The sequence below is a fragment of the Rhodotorula graminis genome (assembly GCF_001329695.1).
Source record: "Rhodotorula graminis WP1 unplaced genomic scaffold RHOBAscaffold_4, whole genome shotgun sequence".
NCBI classification, from domain to species: Eukaryota; Fungi; Basidiomycota; class Microbotryomycetes; order Sporidiobolales; family Sporidiobolaceae; genus Rhodotorula; species Rhodotorula graminis.
In genome coordinates, this window is record NW_017264931.1 from 305,590 (window position 1) to 329,029 (window position 23,440).

A 23,440-nucleotide genomic window follows, 5' to 3' on the forward strand; every position below is an offset into this window, starting at 1 on the left:
TAGGTTTGGGCCCGCCTCGCGCCTCGCCCTCTCCTCTCCTCCTCATCAGCTCGAGCAGCCATGTTTGGCGCACCAGCCTCGTACGGCCAGCCGCAGACTCGGTCCAAGGTCGTCTTCGGTGCGTCTGCACGTCCCCACCTCGCTTCTACAGCTCGCGAGCCAGTCGCTCACCTCGTCCCCTCCTCCTCGTCGCCCCCCGCTACAGTCGGCAACCTCCCGTTCGACTACACTGAGGAGCAGTTTGTCGAGGTGCGCAGCTCGTTCCACTCCTGCCGCCTGTGAGCCCCGAGCTCACCCCCTGCCTCGTCTGCAGGTGTTCAACTCGGTTGGCCCCGTCGTCTCGTTCCGGTGCGCCCTCTCTCGCTCTCCCTCTATTCCCCCTGCCACCAGTCTGAGCCACGCAGAGCTGACCCACGTGTCACGCGATCGTAGCCTCGTCTTCGACCACAACACCGGCAAGCCCAAAGGCTTCGGCTTCTGCGAGTACCGCGACGCCGACACGGCCGCGTCGGCGCTGCGCAATCTGCAGGGCGTCGAGGTTGGCGGCCGAGGCCTGCGTCTCGACTTTGCCGACACGGACGACGCGCCGCCGAGCAAGCGCTTCCGTGGGCCGGGAGGGCCGCCGATGGGAGGTGCGGGGCCGGCGGGCTACGGCGGAGCGTACGGCGGCGGCGGAGGAATCGGCCCGGGAGCGGGAGCAGGAGCAGGGGCAGGAGCCGCGCCGGGCGCGTACGGCGGGTACCAGCCTCCCGGCGGCGGCGGCGGCGGCGGCATGACGCCGCTCGGCGGTGCCGCACCTCCAGGTGCTCCCGCCGCCCCGCTCGTTGCGGCACCTCCCGCCGGCGGGTACAACATCCCGCCGCCGGTGCCGGGTGCGACGGGCCCGCGACCGCTGCCGCAGGGCGTGCCCGTCGAGCCGGGCAAGCAGGCGACGGACAAGATCACCGAGACGATCGGCACCATGGCGCCGGGCCAGCTGCTCGACATCATGAGCCAGATGAAGGTCCGTCACGCCCTCTCCCTCCCTCCTCCTCTTCTCGCGAATCCGGCACTGACTCGAAAACCTGATCGCGCAGGCCCTCGTCACCGCGAGCCCGTACGAGGCTCGCGCCCTCCTCACCGCCCAGCCCCAGCTCTCCTACGCCCTCTTCCAGGCCATGCTCTGCATGGGCATCGTCGACCCGTCAGTCCTGCAACGCGCCTTTCCCGCCACCGGCGCCGGCGCCGCACCTCCCGCCGGGCCCGGCGGGTACCCGCCCGCGCCCGCTCCCGCCGCACCGGCGGGCGCAGCCGGCTACGGCTACGGCACGCCGCCGCACGTCGCGCAAGGCGGGTACGGTGCGCCTCCTGCTGCGGCGCCGAGCAGCTACTCGCGCCCGCCGCCTGTCGGCGCGCCCTCGAGCTACGGCGCCCCGCCACCGCCGCCGCCTCAGCAGCAGCAGCCGTCGTCGGGCTACGGCAACTACCAGCGTCCGCCGCAGGGTGCACCACAGCCGCCGCAGCCGCAGCAAGCGCAGGCGGCGCCGGGCACGACGCCCGAGCAAGCAGCTGTGCGTCTCTCGCCCTCTCTCTCTCTTTCCCTTCCTTTTCGTCGGCCCGAGATCTCGTGACTGACCTCAACGCCTCTCCATTTGTGTAACACAGCTCATCCAGCAGGTCCTCAGCATGACGGACGCCCAGATTGCCGCTCTCGACGAGACGAGTCGCAACACGATTCTGCAGATTGTGCGTCCCTCTCTCCCTCTCCTTCTCCTTCGGTCACCCTCGATCGAGAAGACGAGCCGGCACTGACTCTTTCGTGTCGTCGTCCGCAGCGGCAGCAGGCGCAGCGCGCGATGGGTCGGTGAGAGAGGGAAGGACGCGTCGACGATGTTGTTAACGCGAGGAGTTGCATTTCTGCGTGTTGCCTAGACCTTGTCCGAGAGCGAGCTCCGAGAAAGCGACGACTCAGGCGTGTCACCGCCCAACTCGAGCCAGCGTCCGAGAAAGGGAGCGAATCTGCGAGACGCTGTAGCTGCTCGAGAGTAGTTTAATCCCGGGTTGCGCCGCTCTCACAGTCCTTGCTGAGACGAATACTCGACGTCTAGAACCTGAGCGGCACCTACTTCTCTCGAAACCGAGAAGTTGACCTCGTCGAGCAAGAGAAGGTAGCTGCGGGACGCTGTAACTGCTCGAGAGTAGTTTAATCCCGGGTTCCGCCGCTCTCACAGTCCTTGCTGAGACGAATACTCGACGTCTGGGACCTGACCCTCTCCTACTTCTCTCGAAACCGAGAAGTTGACCTCGTCGAGCAAGAGAAGGTAGCTACGGGACGCTGTAACTGCTCGAGAGTAGTTTAATCCCGGGTTCCGCCGCTCTCACAGTCCTTGATGAGACGAATACTCGACATCTAGAACCTGACCCTCACCTACTTCTCTCGAAACTGAGAAGTTGACCTCGTCGAGCAAGAGAAGGTAGCTGCGAGACGCTGTAGCTGCTCGAGAGTAGTTTAATCCCGGGTTCCGCCGCTCTCACAGTCCTTGATGAGACGAATACTCGACATCTAGAACCTGACCCTCACCTACTTCTCTCGAAACCGAGAAGTTGACCTCGTCGAGCAAGAGAAGCTCCTTTCTGCTTGAGCTCTCTCAGCCTGCTGCTCGTCAGATCTTGCACATTGCGTCGCGCCCGGGCCTGCTCCAAGTACCTGAGCTTACAGTCCAACGTGCACGCGGCGGAAAGCCTCTCGTGCGCAGGCTCGCAAGAAAGAAACACGCTCTGAAGCTCGCGAGGGAGAGAGGGAAAGCCGAGTGTCCTTGCAGGTCCAAAGGAAAGGGGGCGGGTCGTCATCGAGAGGGTCCATGGTGAAGGGAGGAATGGAGAGAATGGCGACAGGCGTGAGGGAGAGGAGAGGAAGGGGCGTGACGGAACGATTAAAGGGCGAGCGGGGGTATGCAGAACGGAGAAAAGGACAGGACCGAGTGCAATGCGGACGGAGAGGGCGAGGGGAGTGTCCATGAGGGGGGATGAGGGAGAGAGAGGAGAAGGAACGACGGGTTCGGCGAGGCCGCAGCCCTATCAGGCTGCGCCGCCGCCGAACGAGTGCCTCGGCGGCGCCGCGCCCGGCGGCAAGTGCCCACCCGAGCTGCTGCCCGAGTGCCCGCTCGTCGACTCGCCGTACCAGCTGTCCGTCGCGCCGGGCCCGCCGCCGCTCGCCGACGACGGGACCGAGCTGCCCTGCGTCGACGGGCGACTCGCGCGGCGCGAGTGGCGCTGCACGACGCGGACGCCCTCGCCGCTCGAGGCCGGCACGGGGCCGACGTCCGACAACGAGACGCCGCGCCGAGGCGGGCGAGGCGAGGGCGGGTTGGCGAACGGGTTGTTGCTCGCAAAGGCCTGCGGCGGCGACGAGATGGGCGACGAGCCGTTCGAGGTCGACGTCGAGCCGGACGCGATGCCGGGCGGCGGGAGGAGGGCCTCGGGCTCGTTCGAGTAGAAGTGCGACACCGAGTCGGTCGGCGGCGAGTGCTGGTACAGGATGGGCCGGTCCGCCTCGTCCTCGAAGCCGGCGTCGTGGAAGGACGGGTAGTCGTGCGGGCCACGTGGCGGCGCCGCGCCGCGCTGCACCGGCTGCGCCATGCCGCGCCCAGCGCGGTCGAGGCTCGTGTCGGACGAGGCGGGCGAGATGTTGGCGGCGGGAGCGAGCGGCGCCGGGAGCGAGAGCTCGGTCGGGTACCGCGCGCTGTGAGGCTGCGCCGAGTCGGTCGTGTCGGTGCTCGAGAGGATCGACTGGCGGTGGCTCGCAGGGCGACCCGGGGAGCCGCCTCGGTACGACGGGCCGGCGTGCTGGTCGAGGCCGTACACCGAGTCGCGCGAGTGCGTCGCCGACTTGTACCGACGGTCGCGCTCCCAGTCGGCCCAGCGCTTCATGGCGATGTGCGACGAGTCAAAGTCGCCCTCCTTGGCGCTGTGGTCGTGCTTGCCCGTCTCGCCTTCGACTTGACGCGTCGCGCCCCACGAGAACTGCATGGTCGTAAGAGGCGTCAGGGACGTGTACGACGACGCGAACAAGGGAAACAGGGTGCTCACGTCGTCGAAGTGTGTGAATGCGTACACGGGCAGGATAAAGTTCCAGACCGGGAGCGAGACGAGCTGTGGGAGGAGAGCAAGGTCAGGTCGGCGACGCTGGGTGGCTCGACGAAGCGAGAGGGCGGGCAGGCGACGCACGTAGATGAGCATCCAGCCGAGGTAGGCCTGCAGAGAGAAAGAAGAGAGGTCGTCAATGCCAGAGATGCGCGAGGAGAGGACCAGAAAGGCGAGCTCACGAATCGGCGCGAGGTGACGACGATGAGGATGGCCGGGATACCGAGGATGAGGGCGAGCAGGACGAGCGAGACGACGGGCTTGACGGTGCCCGGGATGATGGCGACGACGATGAGGTACAGGGTGAACGCGATGGCGGCGGGCAGGACGAGGGTACCGGCGAGCTCCATGAAGACTGCGCGACGGGACGAGGGTCAGTGACATGCTCACGCATTCTCCGCTCGTTCCAGAAAGAGAGAGAGCGAGGGTCCGACTCACTGACGAAGCGCATGCTGAAGCAGAAGACGCCGCACAGGTCGGGGACGACGATGAGCTCGAACAGGTTGTGCACGGTCGAGTTGATCCAGCGACGGCGCTGCGACAGGAGGATCGAGAACGTGTCGGGGACGATCGTCTTGCAGACGGCTTGAGGGCAGAACATCATCTTGCGGCGCGGGAACGTGCGCAGCATGAGGGTCGACAGGTACCGGTCCTCGCCGAGGAGGAGCAGGTTCTTCTTGTGGAGCGTGTCGACGACGTTCTCCGAGTAGTGCTGCACGATGTCGGGGTTGGCGAGGATCGGGACCCAGTACCCGTCGCCGCCCTTGGGCGCCTTGATGCGGTACATTGAGAAGCAGCCGGGCAGGCACGTGACGCCGCCGAACATGGACTCGAACGCCTTGGTCTGGTGGTGCGACACGTAGTACCTGCGGGGTGGGGCGCGAGCAGAGTCAGTAACGAGGGCCGAGGAGAAGGAGGAAAGAAAGGGGAATGAGAGGGAGGAGGGACGCACTCGAAGACCTGGATCATGGTGACCCACGAGTCGCTCTTGTTGGCGATCTTGGTCTCGCCGCACAGGCCCATGATCTCGGGGTCGTTGACCATGCACGCCGTCATGCGGCTGACCGAGTCGGGGAAGACCTTGGTGTCGGCGTCGACCATGAGGACGAGCTCGTACTTGTCGGGCGAGACGCCCGTCGCGCGCCACAGCGAGTTGAAGAACTCGTACTCGAACGTCGTCATGCGCTCGTCGAACATGACCTTCTGCAGGAAGCTCATGAGGACGATCTGCGAGTCGCGCTTGCCGCGGTTGCCCGGCTTGGCGTCGTGCGCCTCGGCCGGGTTGCCGACCTTGGCGACGAGGAGCATGGGCACGCGCTGCTGCTTCGAGCGCTCGACCGTGTTGTCGTCGTAGGCGTAGAAGCCGGCATAGACCTTGGCCATGTTGTGCCGCTTGTGGCCGTCGGCGATGGCGACGTACGAGTACGACTCGACCTCGGCCGGCGCGACGACAAACTCCTTCATCATGCCGAGGACGATCTCGGGCGTCGTGAGCTCGTTGCCGGAGCCCTTGACCATGCCGTCGGCGATGACGAGGATCGTCTTGTGCGAGTTCGGGTAGTCGGTCGTCGACAGCGAGTCGAGCGTCGTGCGCAGGCCCTCGACCGACTCGGAGTAGGCCGTCACGAGGAGGAGGGCGTGCGCGAGCGGGTAGTTGAACGGCTCAAAGTCGGCCGACGGCTGGGCGACGACGTCGCCAAGCGGGAACGGGCACGCGCCCATGGCGCCCTCGGACGCCGGATTGCCGCCGTTGCCGCGCGCCGCAAGGCCGTCGAGCGTGAAGGACGACATGGGCAGGCTCGTCGAGCTGCGCGAGGCGCGAGGCGTCCCGGGCGAGCCGGGCGGCGAGTTGCGCATGGCGGCGCCGAGCATGCCCTTGCGCGACAGCGAGCCGTCGGCGCCCTTGCCGCCGCCGCCGCCCGCCTTGAGGAGGTCCGTCTTCGAGTAACGGCTCGTCGTCGGGAGGACCGACTTCTTCTGGAGCTTGTTGGGCCCTCCCGCGCCGCCGCCTGCGCCGCCCTGCTGCGACTTGGGCACGCTCGGGCGGTACCGCGCCGGCGCCGGGCGGTAGATGTCGTCGGTCCAGTTCTCGATCTCGGCGGCGCGGGCGCGACGCTGCTCGTACGTCTCGTCGGGGAACTTGCCGATTTTCCAGGACAGGAACCAGCCGAACATGACGGCCATGAGGAACCGCAGGAGGACGACGCCGATGATGACGACGAGCGACACGTAGAGGACGACGTCGGACGCGACGCAGCCGAACGTGACCGAGTCGATGAAGCCGACGCGGATCGTGTCGACGAGGCACTCGGCGACGTCGCGCTGGCCCGAGTTGACCATGAGCGACGTGATGTCGCGCCCGGTGAACGAGTCGTTGGTGCCCGACTTGAGGCTGTCGAAGATGGGCGGGTAGGCGACCTGCGAGTTGTCGAGCCAGTTGAGGAGCGAAAAGTCGAGGACGGCTCTGCGGGGGAGGACGCGCGACGAGAGGGGGCGAGTCAGTGGAACGTCCTGCGCGGCACACCGACGTCGGAACATCGACGAGAGAGGCTGAGAGGGGAAAGAGGAGGAGGAGGAGGGCGAGACGCACCCGTCGTAGACGGCAAGGTTGCGGCTCGAGTTCTTGAGGTCGTCCCACTCGAAGTAGACCTGGCCGAGCGACTTGAGCTGGCTGAACTGGACGCGTGCGTCGGCCTGCGTGTGGCACATGGTGCCCTCGGCGTAGTCGGTGAGGTTGCGGACGCTCGAGCCCCACTGGTCGTACAGGTTGCACGGGAAGTACCAGCCCATCTCGTCGCCGTTGTGCGTGATGCCGGTGCGCGCGGCGGGCGTGATGATGCCGAGGCACTTCTGGTTGACCTTCTGGAACAGGAACGAGCCGTCCTTGCCGCCGGCGTTGAAGATGTCGTACAGCGGGTTCGAGCCCTCCGAGATGCCGGCCGCTGCCGGGTGCCGGAACCCGTCCATGTCGTAGTTGAAGCCGTGGAAGATCATCGAGCCCGTGTCGATGTTGCCGGCGCGGTACCGCAGGGCGGGCGTGCCGCACACGGTCTGCGTGAAGCCGAACGTGAGGAACCCGACAAAGGCCATGGCGAGCGCGATGATGCTGAGGAGGCCGATCTTCTCGCGCCATGCCGACTGGCGGTCCTTGGTCTTGAAGCCTGGCGAGGGTGGAGAAAGGAAGTCAGCGCTCGGGATTTCGAGGAGGGGAAGAGGGCGAGGGAGAGGGAGAGAGCGGGACGCACCGAAGCACTTGAGCAACGGAGCCGGGAAGCACGCCGTCAGGATGCGGCAGTAGATCATCCAGGCGCCCATGGGCGGACCCGCCGCCTGCTGCTTGGCCTTTTGCGCGCGCTCGTACGCGCCGCCGGCGTGCGCGTTCTTCTTGCCGAGCTTGCCGCCGCCGACGCGGCGCATGGTCCCGCCGCGCTTGAACAGGTTGACGCCCGTCTCGTTGGCCATGCCCTCCTCGCGCGCGAGGATGCTCTTGCCGCGCCGGAGCGTCGTCGCCCCGCCCGACGACGAGGGACCGGCCGTCGCCGGCGCCGCCGAGGACCCGCTCGGGCCTGCGCCGCCTGCGCCTGGCGGGAGCGCATGCGGGTGCGGGTACGCCGCCGCCGACGCCGCTGCGCCGCTCACCTCGGCGGGGCCGACCGGGTGGAGCAGGCCTGCGGCCGCCGAGTGCCCCGTGCGCGAGACGGCGGCCGTGCCGCGGCCCTCGGCCTCCATGGCGGCGGCGTGCTGGCGGTAGTTGTACAGGCGGTGCGACTCGTCGACGCGCTCGCGGTCGGGGCGCACGAGCGAGCGCTTGCGGCGAAAGTCGGCGCCCGAGTTGGCGGCCGACATGCCCGGCGCGGGGACGGCGAGCGACGACGAGTAGCCGACGAGGGGCACGTTGGCCTGGCTCGCCGTGTCGCCGTACACGGACGAGCTGCCGGCCGCGTCGTGGCGCGAGAACTGGACCTTGTGGCCTGGGAGGCTGTCGGCGGCGCTCTTGGTCGAGTAGGCCGACTCGAACTGGGGCGACGGCATGCCCGGCCGGGGCGGCGGCGCTGCTGCTGCTGCTGCTGCACCTTGCGGCCCAGGGTAGGGCCGGGCGGACGACCGGTCGGGGCGGTGAGGCGGCGGATCGTCTCGCGGGGGACGATCGGACGGCGCCATCGAGCTCGACGCTCGGCGGGGGTGGGAGGGAGCGGCGAAGGTGGGCTGGTCGCGGTGCAGGTCGAGTCGGGTGTGGTTGGTGGTGGTCGCTGGCTCGCGAGCGGTGGTGGTCGTGAGGGCGAGCGCGAGAGGATCCGCGGTGATGGCGAGAGACGAGCGCGGACGAGGCGGCGCGCGAGGGGCGAGGCGCGAGTCGTGGTCGTGTGCTGGTCGGCTCGTCGAGTGGTCGTGGTCGTGCTGGAAGTCGCTCTGTGCAGCCGGGAGCAGCAGGCGCACGAGAGGAGGAGGCAGCCTCTCGCACCTCGGACCACCATCCTCTCGCGCTCGGTGTTGTGCCGGCCCTCTCCAAGCTCGGCTCGCACTCTCGCAGCTTCTGCGAGGCCAGCACTATCTCAGTCTCCCTTTCACAGACCGGCCAAAGCCCAAACTGCAGCGAGCCGTCGAGCAGTGCCTCTCGTCGCTCGAGCCTCGCACGCGCATCTCTCGTCGACGAGCTCGACTGCAGGCCCGTCTACTGCTGCAGGCCGACCGTCTCCATCCCTGCGAGCTTCATCTTGACCGCCACTTCGAGCAGGTAGTCGAGGCACTCGGCTTGCCCTGCGCGGGTCGTCGCAAAGTCAGCCTCGAGGCCGACGGCGCAACCTCGACAGGGGAAGGGGGCAATTCCGAGAGGGACTCACCTTTTGCGCGCTCGGCATCGGGACCCCAAGAGTAGGTGCCGTGTCGGCGGACGAGCACAGCAGGCTGCGAGGGGAAGGTGGGCGAGGGGGGAAAGGACGACGAGGGAGGTTAGAACGAGGTCGACGCGCCGAAAGAGAGAGGGGACGGACCGCGTCAGGGTACTTGCGCATCGCCTGTGGACGTCACGGAGAAGCGTGAGTGAGGCGACGCGGACGGAGGAGAGCCCACCGGTGCATCGCTCGAGACGAGCGCGGCGGAGAGAAAGCGTGGGCGCACCTCTTCGAGACCCTCTCGCAGGTCCTCCTCGTCGGGCGTGTTCTCGATGATGGGGATGACGAGCGTGTCGAGGTAGCTCATGGCGGCGCCCGTGCCGCCGTGCCGCATGCCCTTGATCATCTCCTGGTGCGAGATGCGGAACTCGTTGCCGGGCCACAGGAGCGTCGCCATGACCGCGTGCTGCGAGTGTGTCTGCGATGTGCGAGAGTGCGTCAGGCAAAGTCGGCGACAAAGTCGAGGGCGAGAGAGTGGGCGCACGTGGATACAGGCTCCGGCGTCGCGCAGGTCGTAGGCGTTGTAGAACAGGGGCGTGCACGCCGACTGCTTGAGGGGCTTGTGGATCGGCCACCGCAAGAAGTCGCGCTCCTTGAGCGTCAAGACGAACAGGTCTCGCGGCTCGATCTTCTCCTTCTGCACGCCGCTCGGCGCGAGGTACACCTTGTCGCTGCGAAGGTGGTCGAAAGTCAGGAGGGGTCGCCTGAATCGACTCGCCGAGAGGCTGGACGCACCCGTTGCGGATCGAGATGCCTCCTCCCGTGCCCGTAACCCAGCCGAGGGTGTAGAAGCCGCGGCACAGCTCGGGGATGAGGAACGCCGGGTGGTTCGGGTCGTCGCGGTGGTCGATGAGCGAGTGGTCGTTCGGGTGATTCGGGTCGGTTGGCGGAGCGAGACTGTAGTACGGAGAAGGAGTCAGTGGAAAGGCTCGAGAGGCCAGTCGTGACCGCGGCGAGGGGCTCTGGAGAAGGGAAGGGAGGCAACGAGCGGCTCACACCATGTCTGCGAGGCTGGCTGGTTTGAGAGAGGGGGTGGGAGGGGCAAGTAAGGTCAGCTTCCGGCCACTGCAGGCCTGCCCGAGTCCATCGGGTCGCCGTTCTCGTCGACGAGGTCCGGAACCGAAAGTCGGGCGATGAAGTTCGAGCGACAGTCGGCCAACGTCTCGGTCGGCTCGACTGGGCCACGTAATGGGCACGAGGTGGACTCACTGCGCGTCTGAGTAGCGGCAAGCTCGAGGCAAGCTGTCGAGGAGGTGGTGGAGGAGGAAGACGATGAGTATTCGACGGCGGCCTTGCTTGCTGCTCGACCACACGCCGCGCTTGCACTGCTGCACCCTGCAGGACACGTCTACGCTGCTCTCGAACAACTGCGAGCGCAACGGACTTGGTCATGCGGCACGAGGTGCGTCTCCCTCCCTTCGCCCCACCTCCTCGACTCGCACAGCGTCCAGCGGCAGCGAACCACGGTCGACTGCGCTCGCCGCAAGTGCCTGATCACCTCGCTACGCCACTCGTGCGGCACAGCACCCGCACCCGTCTTGCGCAGGCCAAACACTGACTCGTCGCCCCCTCGTCGACCGGCACAACAGACGTCAATCGCCAGCCTGCCCGCCGAGATCCTCCTGCACGTCTTCCACTTCGCCCAGGACGACCACGACTCGCACTTTCCGTCAGAGCACCCGGCCGACTCGATTTTCCCCTTCTTTCGCCGCCGCCTGAACCCGAGCGTCGCCCTGTCGCACACGTCCCGGAACTGGCGCACCCTCGCCCTCTGCGACACGCGCCTGTGGCGCACGCTCCACCTCGACGGCGAGATCGACGAGGGGCGCGCCGAGGCCAAGGCGCTCCTGTGGGCCGAGCGCGCGACCGCCGACGCCGCGCACGCCGCCGACGGGCCGAGCGGGGTCTCGGGCCTCGTCGTCACGCGCGCCCAGGACTGGTCGCCCGACGAGTTCGCCTACCTGTGCGACGCCCTCGACCTCATGGACCTCGTCCAGCTGCGCCGAGCCCGCATCTCGTGGCACGGCGGCGGCGTCGCCGCCGACGAGCAGCGACAGCTCCAGTCGTTCCTGTCCCTCCTCGTCTCGTCGGCGTCCACCCTCGCCTCCCTCACGATCCACACGCCCGCACACTTGCGCATCCTCTTCTCGCTGCCCCGCATCGGCCACACGTTCGCCCGCCTCGAGGACCTCGAAATACGCTCGTGCAAGTCGTCGACGCCCTCGACCGACGTCTACCTCGTCCCGTCGTTCCTGCCTCGGTTCGCCGGCGAGCAGGACTGGGCTCCGCTCGCGCACCTGCGTCGGCTCGTCCTCGTCGGGCCCATCTGGCGGCTCCGGTTCGCCGACGGCACGGTCGTGTCGCCCGTCCTCGGGTGGGAGGACGTGCCCGCGCTCGAGTACGCGCACCTCGGCGCGACGACGCCGCCGACGCACTGGGCCCTGCTGTCGCACGCGAGCGGGACGCTGCGGCACCTCGTCCTCGAGAACTTTGTGTCGGACCACCGGCATCTCGAGGATCCAGACGTGGCGACCGTCTTTCCTCGGTTGCTCAGCCTCGAGCTCGTCAACTCGGCACCGCTCGCGACGCGTCTACTCGACCTCGCTGTCGGCTGTCGGCCGCCCTCGTCCTCGTCGCGATCCGCCTCGCCCGGTCCTCCCGCCCGCGCCGCAGCCCTCGTCACCCTCCCTCACCTGCGCGCCTGTCGCTCGCCGGCACCCTCCTTCGCCCCTCACACCTCGCCCTCTTTACCCGCCAGACGACTCCCGTCCTCGAGCGACTCGACCTGCGCCTCACCCTGCCCCTCGAGCACGACGCGCAACTCGCGCTGCCGCGGCACCTGAGCGAGCGCCTGCACACACTCGTCTTGCCTGCAAGGGCGTGGGTCGCACCGAGCGAGGTCGTCGAGCTCCTCGAGCGTGGAGGAGCGCCAGCGCTGAATCGCCTCGAGTGGAGCTGCGGCGCGGCGAGGGGAGCAGAGGTGGACGGACGCGGCGAGAAGGCGTGGTCGGCACTGCAGAGGTGGACGCTGCGGGACCGACGAGTCGAGCTGGTGCTGGAGGACGGGTGAGGATGAGGCTGGCGCGGGCAGGCGAGGTGGACGAGCGAGGAGCAGAACGAGCGCGGCGGGCGGCAAGCAGGAGAGCGTCGAGCAATGAGCATGTTGTCCCGCGTCTCGAGCGGCACAGCGAGTGAGCCCGACAGCTTTGGGCACGCCTGCTTCGAGGAGGCGGCCGGCTCGGGGCGCGGACGAGGTGCCGACTCGAGGCGGGGCGAACGGCTCGAGCGAGTCGCTGCGTGTGCCCTCGCCCCTCGCACAGCTCCGCGCATCGCTGCTCGATGAACAGGCCCTGCTTCCACCAGCACAGCCGCCTGCCCCACCTGTCGACCTCGCCGCACACCTGAGCCGCCCGACAGCCGGCCTCGGCTCACCCTCCACGCACTCGCTCACCCAGCTCGTCCGCCCACGACTCGACGCCGCCTGCGACCGCGCCTCGGACACCGATCAGCACCGGCACATCTTGACTGAAGCAGTCGGGAGCGCGCAGCGGCCTCTCGCCGGGCTGGTGGGCGGCGCGAGAGTTCATCACTGCAGGGGCGCCGAGGTTGGACGACCTTCCTTGGGTGGTCGAGGACGGGTCGCAGGGCGGGTGTGCAGCCGTCGGTGGCATGCAGGAGCAGGGCTACGGCGGCGTGCGGGCCCGCAGCGGCGGCAGGGGCGGTGCGGCGGGCGGGCGCACGCGGGTGTGATGGCAGCAGGTGCGTCCCCCCCTCCCTCTCTGCCGGGCACAGCGTGTTTGCGCCGGCGGGGAGCTGACCCGCATGCACGCACAACAGGTCGTCGGCAAGCTTCGCAGTGCTTGGCGACGCTGTGACGGGCGTGTGCCCCCTCGTCGGCCGAGCGACGCGACAGATCAAGCTTCGAGATTTCATCACCCGAGCGCCGCCTCGCCCGAATTCCCTGCCCCCGCCTTCGCGCCCGACGGGCATCGAGAACGAGACGTGCTAGTTAGCGCGCGCGTACGGCCATCGAGCGAGGACGAGCTGTCGCCTGCGCCCTGCGCCGTCGAGCAGAGCGATGCGCCGACTCGCTCGCAGGCCGGGCCCGAGTACTCTCGCGCATGTGCAACGACGTTCTGTTCCCTTCCCGTCTCTCGGGCGAGCGCGACCGGTACGAGTGAGGCTGCGGCTCGTTCGTGCTGCGCCGCCGGTGCAGGCGTGGACGGAGGAGCAGACCGCGCCGGCGCGGTCGCCGCTCTTTCGAGCCAACCTTCTTTCTTCCTCGAGCGGCAGGGAGTTCCGGGAACCGTGCCGAGGATCACCTCGACGCCCGACGAGGCGAATCACACGGCGAGGTCAAGCGTCGACCGATCAATTGACCTCCTCGCCGCGACGCGTCGCTCGAGCCGTTGGACGAAGAAGTGCGGGGCGTGCCAGGAGCCTGGAGCACTCGATGCACCGGCGCCCAGAGTGGTTCCCTTGCGGCCGCGCGGTCAAAACAAACAACCCTGTGCGTGCCGGCGCCGTCGAGCACCCTTGAAGAACGACCCTGACCTGGCTCCCTCCCTCTCTTCCCTTCTCTTCACTCGACTCCACCTCGACTCACAGCGTCTCTCTTTCGGCTCAGCCTCACCCTCGTCACTCTTTCAACAACCCACCCCAACCTCAGCCTTCCGCTCCCACCACCACCACCCCTCCTTCCTCAGCCAACATGCACGCCACCCTCGCCCTCGCTTCCCTCGCCTCGCTCGCGTCCATCGCGCTCGCCCAGATCCCGTCGGGCTACGGTCGCTTCCCCTGCACCCTCGTCAACGGCGACGGCACGTTCTCGGCCGGTGCGTCGACCCTCCTCGCGTCCGCCTTCTCGTTCCCTTCCCGACGCGTCCCTGACGCGCCCTCTCTCTCGCTCTCGTCGCGCAGACCCGAACCAGTGCGCCGACGACGCCCTCATCAACCCGGCTGGCGTCGCCGACGACACCGGCATCCAGGGCTCGGCCGCCAACCCGACTGGCGCCATGTGCACCCTCGAGGCCGAGACCGGCGCCTACTTCTGCGGCATCGCCGGCGCCGAGTGCTCGTCGGACGCCAACTGCGACAACGGCACCTGCGACCTCGCCTCGGGCACTTGGTGCGTCCCTCTCGTTCTCCTTCCCCTCGGCGTGACATTGGGAACGAGACTGACCCTCGTCGCGTTCGCGCCTCCTCCTTTCTCAGCCAGGGCGGCTTCCTCCAGGACTGCGGCGGCGACGACGCCAACTGCTCGGGCTACCTCTACTGCACGAACGCCGACCAGACCAACCCGGACCCGCTCGCGTGCGGTGAGGACGGCGTCTTCTGCCAGGACCCGTTCGCGGTTTCGGACGGCCAGAGCGCCGCCGAGATTGCGGCCACCTACGACCAGTTCTGCTCGTCGGGTGCGTCCCACTGCCCTCTCTCTCGTCGCACCCGTATCTGGCGCCCGCGACGGTCACTGACCCTCGCTTTTCCCACAGGCTACTGCTCGAACGTCGACGGCAACTGCGGTCAGCGCTTCACCCTCGGCCAGGACTGCTCGGCCGACGTCTTCGGCTGCGGCACCACCGACGCCGGCGTCCAGCTCACCTGCGTCGACAACGCCGGCGTCCAGACCTGCCAGGTCGAGGGTGCCTCGCCCGCCGCCCGCTCGCGCTCGCGCCGCGCCGCGCTCCACCGCCGCAACCTCTGCCCGGCCTCGCACACCGCCTGCGCCGTCGAGGGTGCCGCCAAGGGCTTCGAGTGCATCGACGTCTCGTCCAACATTGAGCAGTGCGGCGCCTGCGCGTCGGCCGGCGGCGTCGACTGCACCGCCATCGAGGGCGTCGCCGCCGTCGGCTGCGTTGCCGGCACCTGCGAGATCTGGTCGTGCGAGGACGGCTTCACCTTCGACGCCGCCACCGGCGCCTGCACCTCGGCCTAAACCCCCGAGCTCGCCTCGTCGTCGCCTCCCCTTCCCTTCTCCTCTCGGGCTCTCTCCTCGTCTCGTCACGTACCTATCCTTCTCCCGCACCCACACATTTTTCATTTCCACTCCGTTCCCTCCATCCTGAGTAACGACTCGTAACGATCACGACCTTTCATCCTTCCCTCCCCCTCCTTCCTCCCGCCGCATTCGCTTTTCACCTTCTCCTCCCCACCTCGACCTGCTCGAGACTGGCGCTGAGCGTCGGGTTCTGTCTAGATCGACTCCTCGTTCTCCTTTAGTCCCCTCGTCGTCTCTCCCTCTTGCCCTGGAACCCAGAATGGATGGAAATGACTCGCTCTCGTTGCGCGCCTTCTCTCTTTCTCTCGTCCCGCGAAAGCCTTACCTCTCTTTCGCTTCTCGCGAGCTGAGAGCAGCTGCTGCCGAACGTGAGAGCGCGAGAGAAGCGCGTCGTCACGAGCCGTCCACATGAGCTCGTCACACCGCGCGCCCTCCTTCCTCGAGCCGTTGGCCCTGGCGGCTGCGCGACGCGCCGAATGCGACGCTCTCGCGCCGAGGTCGTCACCGCAGCACGAAGAACGTCGACGTGTTTGTACCGAGAGAGGAACTCGGCGGGCAAGGGCGCCCTCGCTGTGCACGAGAGCTCGAGCGAGAAGGAGCGGGGCCGCTCGAGAACGTCGTGGCGACGTGCTGCGGCGAGAGCAGGCGCCGAACGCGCCGTCCGGGTGTCGCGAGCCGTCACAAAGATCGTCGAGGAGCAGGAGCTGCGTCTGAAGCTGTGAAAGGCCGACATGTCAGGGCATCGTCGAGGAGAGCAAGCGCGACGAGTGGATCGGGCAGGTTTCCCGGACGGGCGGCCGCAGCTCGCCTGCGCATGCGGGAGCCGCCGAGGCAGCCAAAGGCGCGCTGCGAGCGCTCAGCGACCGCCGAGGCGAGGGCCGCAGGAGCGGGCGAGCGAGGAGCGAACACAGAGCAAGCAGAGAGGGCAAAGCCGAGCCGCAGACCCGCTCGCAACAGCTCGCAGCTCCGTCTGCCGGGCTTGGCGTACGGGCACGATGCCTGTCGGGCTGCCGCCGACGAGGGGAAGTCGAGAGCGCGGGCGAGGAGGACGCGAGGGGCAGGACATGTACGAGGACGGTCGGGGCTTGGTCGAGGTCGGTGCTAGAGGTCCCTGAACGCCATGCAACCGAGCACAGCGTCGCCGGTGCAAGGGAAGCGGTGCGTGGGAGCGAGACGAACACTCCTCCTCGGCGGCTCATCAGCTCGCTTTCTCCACCTCGCCTCGACCAGGGCCAGCTGCAGCAGCCCAGCTCAGCTCGTGCACCGTCCAGCATGCCGGTCGACAAACTGCACGCGGCCGTCCTCGAGCGCATCTTTGCGCTCGCGTCGCTCGACCAGGCGCTGTGGGAGACGCCCGACTACGCGACCCTCAAGGCGTGCGCGCTCGTCTACTCGCACTGGCGTCACCCTGCCCAGGCCACCCTCGCCCGCCACGTCCGCATCGCCTCGCCCGAGGCCATGGCCGCCGTCCGCTCGCGCGAGTGCAGGCGCATGCTCGCCGAGCACCAGACCCTCGTCCTCGACTCCACCTTCCTGTGGGGCGCCGACACGTACTGGCTCCTCGACCGCTTCCCCAAGCTCGTCTCGTTCCGCCTCGAGTACGACCCGCTCCGCGGCAACACGGACGGCCAGCGCGAGCGCGACGACGAGTGGCTCACGTGGGACGTTCTGCGGCACCCTTCCCTCACCGGTGCGTCCTCCCCTCCCTCCTCTTTCGAGCGTATGTCACGACGGGCGAGCGCGGCGGGCGGTACGACTTGCCGGGAGGACGTCGCTGACTTCCTCCCCCCTTTCCTTCCCTCCCGCCTCTTCCTCCTCCTCTTTCCCACCCCGTGCAGGCGTCAGCAAGCTGTCGATCGTCGCCGACCTCGAGGACCCCGAGGACACGACCCCCCTGTCGCTCCCCGTCACGCACGCCACGCTCGGCCGGCTCCCGTACGAGCACAACGCGTGGCTGCACCACGCCATCTTCACGGGCTCCAAGGCGACCCTGCGCGACGTGTCGCTCGACTTCAGCAAGGACGTGACGGACAAGCTCGCGCTCGACAACCTCATCGAGGAGTTCCAGGCCGTCGCGGCGACCGTCGAGCACCTCCACTTCCTCAACAAGCCCAACATCAACTTCCTCATGTCGCTCCACTCGAAGATGAACGCGATCAAGATGCCCTTCTTCTACTCGTGCTCGTACCCCCTCCTCCCCAACGCTCTCGCGCCGTTCAACATCCTCGCCCTCGCCGTCGTCAACAACGGCACGTCGCTCGTCGAGTTTGCCCTCGTCGAGCCGCCGTACCTCGAGCGCGCGACCGACGACGACCACGAGGCGCTCGTCCTGCGCTACATCGCCGCGTTCGGCTCGCGCCTCGACTCGTTCAACATGATGGGCCGCAAGTTCCGGTTCCGGTTCCCGCGCGAGTGGGCGGCGCGGTTCGTCAAGTTGCCCGAGATTGCGCGCTTCCTCGACCGCGCCGGCGCTCGTGGGTGCGACGTGTGGTGCGGCGCCGAGCAGCGCTTCGAGTCGACGGCCAAAGGTGCGCCCCCTGCAGCTTCCCTCCTCCCCGTCTGCGTCGCCGCGCCTGACTCGGCTCGTCCCTCCCCCTCTGCAGCCATGGAGAAGCGTAAGGGCAAGCGCGTCGCGACCGGCGGCGTTCCCGACGACGACGATGACGTCGAGGCCAACACGCCGCCAATGCCGACGCTCGCCCAGGTTCAGCAGGTCCTCCGCCAGATGACGGCTCCGGGTGCAGCAGGTGCCGCCGCTCGCGCTCAGGCCGCCGCCGCTCGCGCGCTCCTCCCGCCGCCGGCTGCACCTGCCGCGCCGAGCAAGGCCAAGGCCAAGGGCAAGGGCAAGGTCGGCGACAAGGTCAAGGGCAAGGGCAAGAGCAAGGCGGGCGAGAAGGGCAAGGGCAAGTCGGCCGCCGTCGCCCCGCCGCAGGAGGACGAGCCCGAGGACGACGGCGGTCTGATCGTCGGCTCGAGCAAGGGCAAGGGCAAGTCGGTCGCTGTCGAGGCGGACGAGGAGGACGAGAGCGGGCCTGCGGTCGGGTCGAGCAAGGGGAAGGGCAAGGCCCGGGCGTGAGCCGCACAAAGTCGCGGCGCCGCTCTCAATTTTACTAGTCTCGTATTCACTCGCATTGTACCTTGTCTGCCTTCGTCTGCGCGCCCGTCGAGAGTCTGCCTCGAGCTCGCTGCCCCCACCTCGGCTTCATCTCTCGTTCGCCGTCTCAGCTCGACTCGCTCATCTCTCAACGGCTCGACGGGCGCGAGCGCTACCGTGCGCGACACAACGACCACGCATCGATCGACTGCGCCCAACCATGTTCTCGTCTAAGACGCGCAAGGCGCTCGAGACGGCGTCGCTCCTCGACCACTCGCAGCTCCTGCGCTCGGCGCAGGCGTGGCAGCTGGGGCAGATTGCGACTCTCGGGCTCGGCGCAGAGCTCACGGCAATGACCTACGGTGCGCCCATCTCTCTCTCTCCCCTCTCTCGAAGCCGCCGAGCTGACCCCTCCCTCCTCTGCCTCCTCCCCGACCCTCGGCGCACGTCGACCCGCACAGATCCGGTCCAGTCGCTGCTCGCAGTCGGCACCGAGCACGGCAAGCTCGTCGTACTCGGCGCACCGGGCGTCGAGCTCGCGTGGGACGTCGGACTGCCCACCAAGATCCGGCACCTCGCGTTCAAGAGCGGGAGCGGCTTCCTCTGTGTCGTCGGTGCGCTCGCTGTTCCTCCCATGCCTTCAAGAAGATGCAAGAGGCCTGACCGAGTCGATCCCCCTTGCAGACGCCAAGAACACGCTGTCCGTCTTTGACCTGCAGCGCGTCGAGAACGGCAAGCCTCATCGCGACTCGTCCCTCTCCCTGCGGTCCAACGTCACGTGCGTCTCTCGGCCCTCTCTCGTCCTCAAGCCGACCTGATATCTGACCCCTTGCGTGACCGCCGCAGCTGTCTCGAGTCGTCCGCCTCGCTGTCGTTCCTCTTCATCGGCGGCAAGGACGGCACCGTCGACCTGTACGACATCGACCGCGGCATCCTCGCGCCGGCCGAGGCCCGCATCCCGAACCTGTGGCTCTCGCAGGAGGAAATCTTGCGGCGAAGCGGCGTGCCCGGAGCACCCTCGAGGCGACACATGTGCGTTTTCCCTTTCCCTCTCTCTTTCTCCCCTTCGAGGACCGGTACTGATACCGCACATCCCCCCAGCCCTGTCTGCACCGACATCAAGATCCACCCGCTCGACTTGAACCTCGTCCTCATCGCGTACGAGGGCGGCGTCGCGCTCTGGAACCTCGCGACGCGCACGGTCGAGCGCACCTACGAGTTCGTCGTTCCGCCCGGCGCGCCAGGTGGCGGCAACGACTCGGGCGAGAACCTGTTCGCCGAGAGGAGGTCGCCGGTGACGTGCCTCGCCTGGCGACCCGACGGCCTCGTCTTTGCCGCCGGCCACGAGGACGGCACGATCAGCTTTGCGTCCAGCGAGGACGAGATGCCTGTCATGATCCGCACGCTCGAGCGCGCCGACGTCAACAAGACGACCGAGGAGGACCTGTTCGCCGACCGAGAACCGGCCAACCGCGAGCCCGTGTTCCGCCTCGCCTGGTCGGCGTTCCCGCAAGAATCGTGGTTCTCGTCGTCGCTCGGCAAGAGCGGCGGTCCGGCCTCTCCCGCCCTTCCTGCATCGCCGAGCCTCGCCGACGAGAAGACGGACCTGCACGGCGGCACCATGCTCACGATCATGGGCGGCGTCCTGCCGGACGACCCGATCGGCCTCCACGTCCTCGAGTTTGCGGCCTACCTCGCCCCGCCAGCGGCGACGGCCAAACCCGGCAGCATCCCGCTCCCCGTGCGCGAGGCTCTGCGCAACTCGATCTCGCCCGTCGCCCACCACCTGTACCCTACGCCTGCACCGCCCGAGGACTTTCTCCTCCTGCCCCGCAACAACCCACACTACGGCCTGTCGTACGACCCGACCGCCATCATCGTCACCTCGGGCCGCGATCCTCGCTGCCCGGTCCTGTCGGCAGCGCACGCCGCCAACAACATCGAGGCGTTCGCGTTCCCGCCGAGCAGCACGCGCGCACCTCGTCCGCTCGTCCTGCCGCCCGGCCTCTCTTTCTCCGGCAAGGACACCTGTTCGGCCGCCCAAGTCGTCACGACGTCGAGCCTGTCGTACCGCCACCTCGTGCACCAGTTCGACGTCTCGGACGAGACGGGCGAGCGCCTCCCGCTGCACGGCGGCCGCGCCTCTCCTGTCGCCCGAGCGACTCGTCGCGGCCCGCCCCCAACCCTGAGCGACCAGCCGCCTCGGCTCCTCCTCACGTCGCACGTCGACCTCACCGTCCGGGTCTGGGACATCTCGACGCCGTTGCTGTGGGGCCACAAGCCGGCCGTCGAGGGCGCCGAGGCCCGCATCGAGCACGACTTCCCGCGCCCTCTGCGACACCTCGACGTCGACGTCAAGGCGACGCTGTCGGATCCACGTGCGAGCGAGATGGCGGCGGCGAGGCTGCTCAAGGAGCGGCCGTGGGAGCTCGACATCGACAAGGTCTCGTTCGGCGAGGAGAACCTCGAGGTCGCAGTGAGCCTGTCTACAGGCGACCTGCTCGTCTATCGGTGCGTCCCGTCTCTCTTATCGCCAGCCGCGTACCGCGTCCTGACTCTCGCTTTGCAGATTCGCATACGGCGAGCACCTCGCAACGATCGAGCTCGACCGCGCCGAGGCGGCCGACGAGCTCGACGACACGATCCAGGACGCCTTGCACGACATGTCGCTCGACGGTCCATCGTCCATCCCTGCGGTCCCTCGCGGTGACCCGACCTCGCACGCCGCCCGGCGTGTATCGTCGCCGCCGCCGCCCCACCGGAGCCGCTTCAACTCGATCGCCCATCCCGGCCAATCCCGCCACGACTCGACCGCAAGCGCCGTTCACCAAGCCGAGCTCGACCCGCAAGACCGCCACGTCGACCTCGCCGGCGCTGCCGTACCGCGGCCCGACCTCGACGGCTTCCGGCCGGTCGCCGCCTTCCACTTCTCGTCGCCGGCGTCGGCGAGCGGGCTCAAGGCGCGCAGCCGCCTCGCGCTCAGCAGCGTCGGCTTCCTCGCCGCGTCGAACGAGGCAAGCCTGATCGTCATCGACCTGCGCGGGCCCGAGGTCGTCCTCGTCGACGTTCCGGGAACGAGCGCGCCGTCGACCAAGGGCAAGGGCAAGATCGACTCGTCGGCCATCACCGCCTTGAGCTGGACTATTTGCGCGATCGGCGAGGGTGCGTCCGGCTCTCTGTGTCTCTCGTTTGCGACCTCGTCAACTGACCTTCTCAAACGCGCACAGACCACGACCGCTCGCCTCGGCTCATCGTCACCCAGGCCTCGGGCCTCACGCGCGTGTTCGAGCTGTCCAACGTCGGCGGGTCGTGGTACCTGAGCGACAAGGCGGTCTCGGTGCAGCACGACAGCACGCGCGGCGCATTCGCCACCTTCGTCGTCGACAAGGCCGGCAACGAGCTCGTCGCCGATGCCCAGAACCTGCAGCTCGCCCTCACGCACCAAGCGGCTCTCGGCACCGTCGAGTCGTACGACCCGGCCGGCGCCATCACGAGCCTGTGGGTCACGGTCGCTCGCTCGACCTTGGCGTGCTACTTCAACCTCGACGGTCCGCGCACCGCCGTCTACGAGGACGAGCACGCCCAGTTCGAGAAGGCCGTCATCGTGCACGTCCAGGGCTGTGCGGCGCTCGTCGTCCAGTCGCGCAACTGCACCCTGTCCATGTTCTCGCTCCCCGACCTCACCTACATCGCCCGGGCAAAGTTCGACACGACCTTGCAGTGCGTCCCCTGCCTCTCTCTCTCTCAGCCTCCCTCGAGTTCTCGTACTGACACCTCGTCATGTCGTGCAGCGACTCGGCCGGCGTCTTCTCGCTCGCGCCCGACGGCGACTACTGCCAGTACCTCGACGGCTTGACGATCCGTCTCGGCACCCTGCGCGACCTGTACCGCCCAGCATTCCCGCCTCGCATCGTCGCCTTCGACCCATCCATCGCGGTCCCGGCGCAGACGAGCGCGCTGCAGGCTGTCGGCTCAGTCCTCGGCACGTGGTTCGGCGGCAAGAGGGTCTACACGGGCGCAGAGATTGACGCCATCCGTGCGTCCCTCTCTCTCACTCTTTCTATCTCTCGAGTGCCTCCTCTTCGTGCTCTCGAGCGTCCTGACACGCCTCCTTGCCCCGTTCCTCGCTCGCCGCAGTCGGCGGTCCAAAACGTCCACCGCCCAAATCTCGCCCGGCGCCCGGCGCACCGCCGCCGATCGTCACGGCGACGAAGAAGGCCAAGGCGCCGGCCCCGTCAGCGTACGGCCCGCCCTCGTCGGCCGCGATCGTCCAGGGCGCGAGCGACTCGGCCCGCAGCATCATGGCGTCGACCAACGCGGCCCTCGAGCAGCGCGGCGAGTACCTCAACGCGCTCTCGGAGCGTCTCGGCGGCATGGCCAACGATGCGGCGACGTTCGCGAAGGAGACGAAGAAGACGGCGCAGCAAGAGGCGGCGAAGCGGTCGATCTCGGGCGCGTGGGGCAGCTTGTTGAACCGTTTGCCCTGAGAGAATTTGCGATTGCGAACGAGTTTGACAAGGTGCGACAGGGTGTGCTACGAACTGAGAGAGAGAGAGACATAGTGGGGGTATCATCGGCAGTTGAGAGAGGGAATAAGAGTGTGCGAGAGGGGTATCTGAAGGTCACGAGAGAAAGAGGGGGCGCGAGCGCTGCTCGTGCAACTCGGGAAAGAGAACGGCGACAACCTCGTCGACGACGCTGTAGATAAGGTGCTGCGAGGGAAGGACGAGGTCAGTCGGGTACAGCGCGAGGAGAGGAGGCGTGATAGAGAGGACGCACCTTGTTGAGCCGGCGGTTCTGCAGGACGGCAAAGAGGGTACGAGCGCCCTGCTTGGCGTTCTGGCGGCCGATGAGGTTGGCGGCGACGTCTGCGGGGCATCGAGGCAGGCGCACGTAAGTAGGAGGACGTCGCAGAGGAGGTTGTGGAGGTGCGAGAGGACGGACCGGGCATGAGCGTCGACAGCTTCCTCCTCGCCGACTCTTTCGTTTCGGCTCGTTGAGCGGCCGAGCGAGGAGGCTCCTTGGGCTTGAGCTCGCCTCCTGACCACATGGCGTTCTGGAGCGTCGAGATGTAGCCGACGAGTTGCGGTGGCGCGAGGAGCATCTTGACGCTGTCGCGGATCTTGCTGCTCTAGGACGACTCGAGGAATGTCAGTCACGTTCATCGACGACGAGAGTCTGATGAAGAAGAGAGAGAGAGAGAGAGAGAGAGAGAGAGAGAGAGAGAGAGAGAGAGAGAGAGAGAGAGAGAGAGAGAGAGAGAGAGAGAGAGAGAGAGAGAGAGAGAGAGAGAGAGAGAGAGAGAGAGAGAGGGGGGGGGGGGGGGGGGGGGCC

The 23,440-nt window shown here is 67.8% G+C and overlaps 7 protein-coding genes across 7 annotated transcripts in view; 5 read left to right on the forward strand and 2 right to left on the reverse strand.

The window, feature by feature from the left end:
* Positions 1 to 57: 57 nt before the first annotated feature.
* Positions 58 to 1,911, forward strand: RHOBADRAFT_52288 (uncharacterized protein; the record flags this gene model as incomplete). The annotated part of the gene is made up of 7 exons (XM_018416264.1): positions 58 to 118; positions 206 to 249; positions 314 to 348; positions 433 to 1,003; positions 1,077 to 1,550; positions 1,645 to 1,725; positions 1,815 to 1,911. The coding sequence occupies 7 exons, from the start codon at positions 61 to 63 to the stop codon at positions 1,845 to 1,847; spliced, it is 1,296 nt and encodes a 431-aa protein (XP_018272303.1). The 3' UTR covers positions 1,848 to 1,911.
* Positions 1,912 to 2,771: 860 nt separating this feature from the next.
* On the reverse strand, positions 2,772 to 10,259 carry RHOBADRAFT_52289 (glycosyltransferase family 2 protein). Its single transcript, XM_018416265.1, has 17 exons — positions 10,224 to 10,259; positions 10,011 to 10,029; positions 9,750 to 9,911; positions 9,499 to 9,685; positions 9,241 to 9,432; positions 9,114 to 9,137; positions 8,964 to 9,027; positions 8,813 to 8,880; positions 8,448 to 8,532; positions 7,368 to 8,372; positions 6,713 to 7,283; positions 5,075 to 6,586; positions 4,561 to 4,988; positions 4,305 to 4,477; positions 4,207 to 4,233; positions 4,069 to 4,131; positions 2,772 to 4,002 (listed from the first exon to the last, which is right to left on the reverse strand). Exons 2-17 carry the CDS (start codon positions 10,013 to 10,015, stop codon positions 3,058 to 3,060), a joined length of 5,511 nt encoding a protein of 1,836 aa, XP_018272304.1. The 5' UTR covers positions 10,016 to 10,029; positions 10,224 to 10,259; the 3' UTR covers positions 2,772 to 3,057.
* Positions 10,260 to 10,404: 145 nt separating this feature from the next.
* RHOBADRAFT_52290 (uncharacterized protein) lies at positions 10,405 to 11,857 on the forward strand (the record flags this gene model as incomplete). The annotated part of the gene is made up of 2 exons (XM_018416266.1): positions 10,405 to 10,416; positions 10,604 to 11,857. The coding sequence occupies 2 exons, from the start codon at positions 10,405 to 10,407 to the stop codon at positions 11,855 to 11,857; spliced, it is 1,266 nt and encodes a 421-aa protein (XP_018272305.1).
* Positions 11,858 to 13,619: 1,762 nt separating this feature from the next.
* Positions 13,620 to 15,306, forward strand: RHOBADRAFT_64704 (uncharacterized protein). Its single transcript, XM_018418554.1, has 4 exons — positions 13,620 to 13,849; positions 13,935 to 14,142; positions 14,229 to 14,428; positions 14,507 to 15,306. The coding sequence occupies exons 1-4, from the start codon at positions 13,726 to 13,728 to the stop codon at positions 14,947 to 14,949; spliced, it is 975 nt and encodes a 324-aa protein (XP_018272306.1). The 5' UTR covers positions 13,620 to 13,725; the 3' UTR covers positions 14,950 to 15,306.
* A 978-nt stretch (positions 15,307 to 16,284) lies between these two features.
* RHOBADRAFT_52292 (uncharacterized protein) lies at positions 16,285 to 18,088 on the forward strand (the record flags this gene model as incomplete). The annotated part of the gene is made up of 3 exons (XM_018416267.1): positions 16,285 to 16,702; positions 16,851 to 17,540; positions 17,616 to 18,088. The coding sequence occupies 3 exons, from the start codon at positions 16,285 to 16,287 to the stop codon at positions 18,086 to 18,088; spliced, it is 1,581 nt and encodes a 526-aa protein (XP_018272307.1).
* Positions 18,089 to 18,326: 238 nt separating this feature from the next.
* RHOBADRAFT_52293 (uncharacterized protein) lies at positions 18,327 to 22,628 on the forward strand (the record flags this gene model as incomplete). Its single annotated transcript, XM_018416268.1, has 9 exons — positions 18,327 to 18,468; positions 18,568 to 18,720; positions 18,791 to 18,884; positions 18,953 to 19,138; positions 19,208 to 20,617; positions 20,676 to 21,268; positions 21,334 to 21,826; positions 21,898 to 22,142; positions 22,244 to 22,628. 9 exons carry the CDS (start codon positions 18,327 to 18,329, stop codon positions 22,591 to 22,593), a joined length of 3,666 nt encoding a protein of 1,221 aa, XP_018272308.1. The 3' UTR covers positions 22,594 to 22,628.
* The window catches only part of RHOBADRAFT_52295 (uncharacterized protein), a gene marked incomplete at its 5' end in the record, with an annotated part of 5,455 nt that continues 4,475 nt past the window's right edge, over positions 22,461 to 23,440 (reverse strand). Inside the window, 3 exons of the mRNA XM_018416269.1 lie at positions 22,461 to 22,818; positions 22,886 to 22,974; positions 23,051 to 23,232. Of these exons, the coding sequence (XP_018272309.1) occupies positions 22,729 to 22,818; positions 22,886 to 22,974; positions 23,051 to 23,232 (361 nt within the window). The 3' untranslated portion in view covers positions 22,461 to 22,728. The remainder of the gene's footprint in view (positions 22,819 to 22,885; positions 22,975 to 23,050; positions 23,233 to 23,440) is intronic.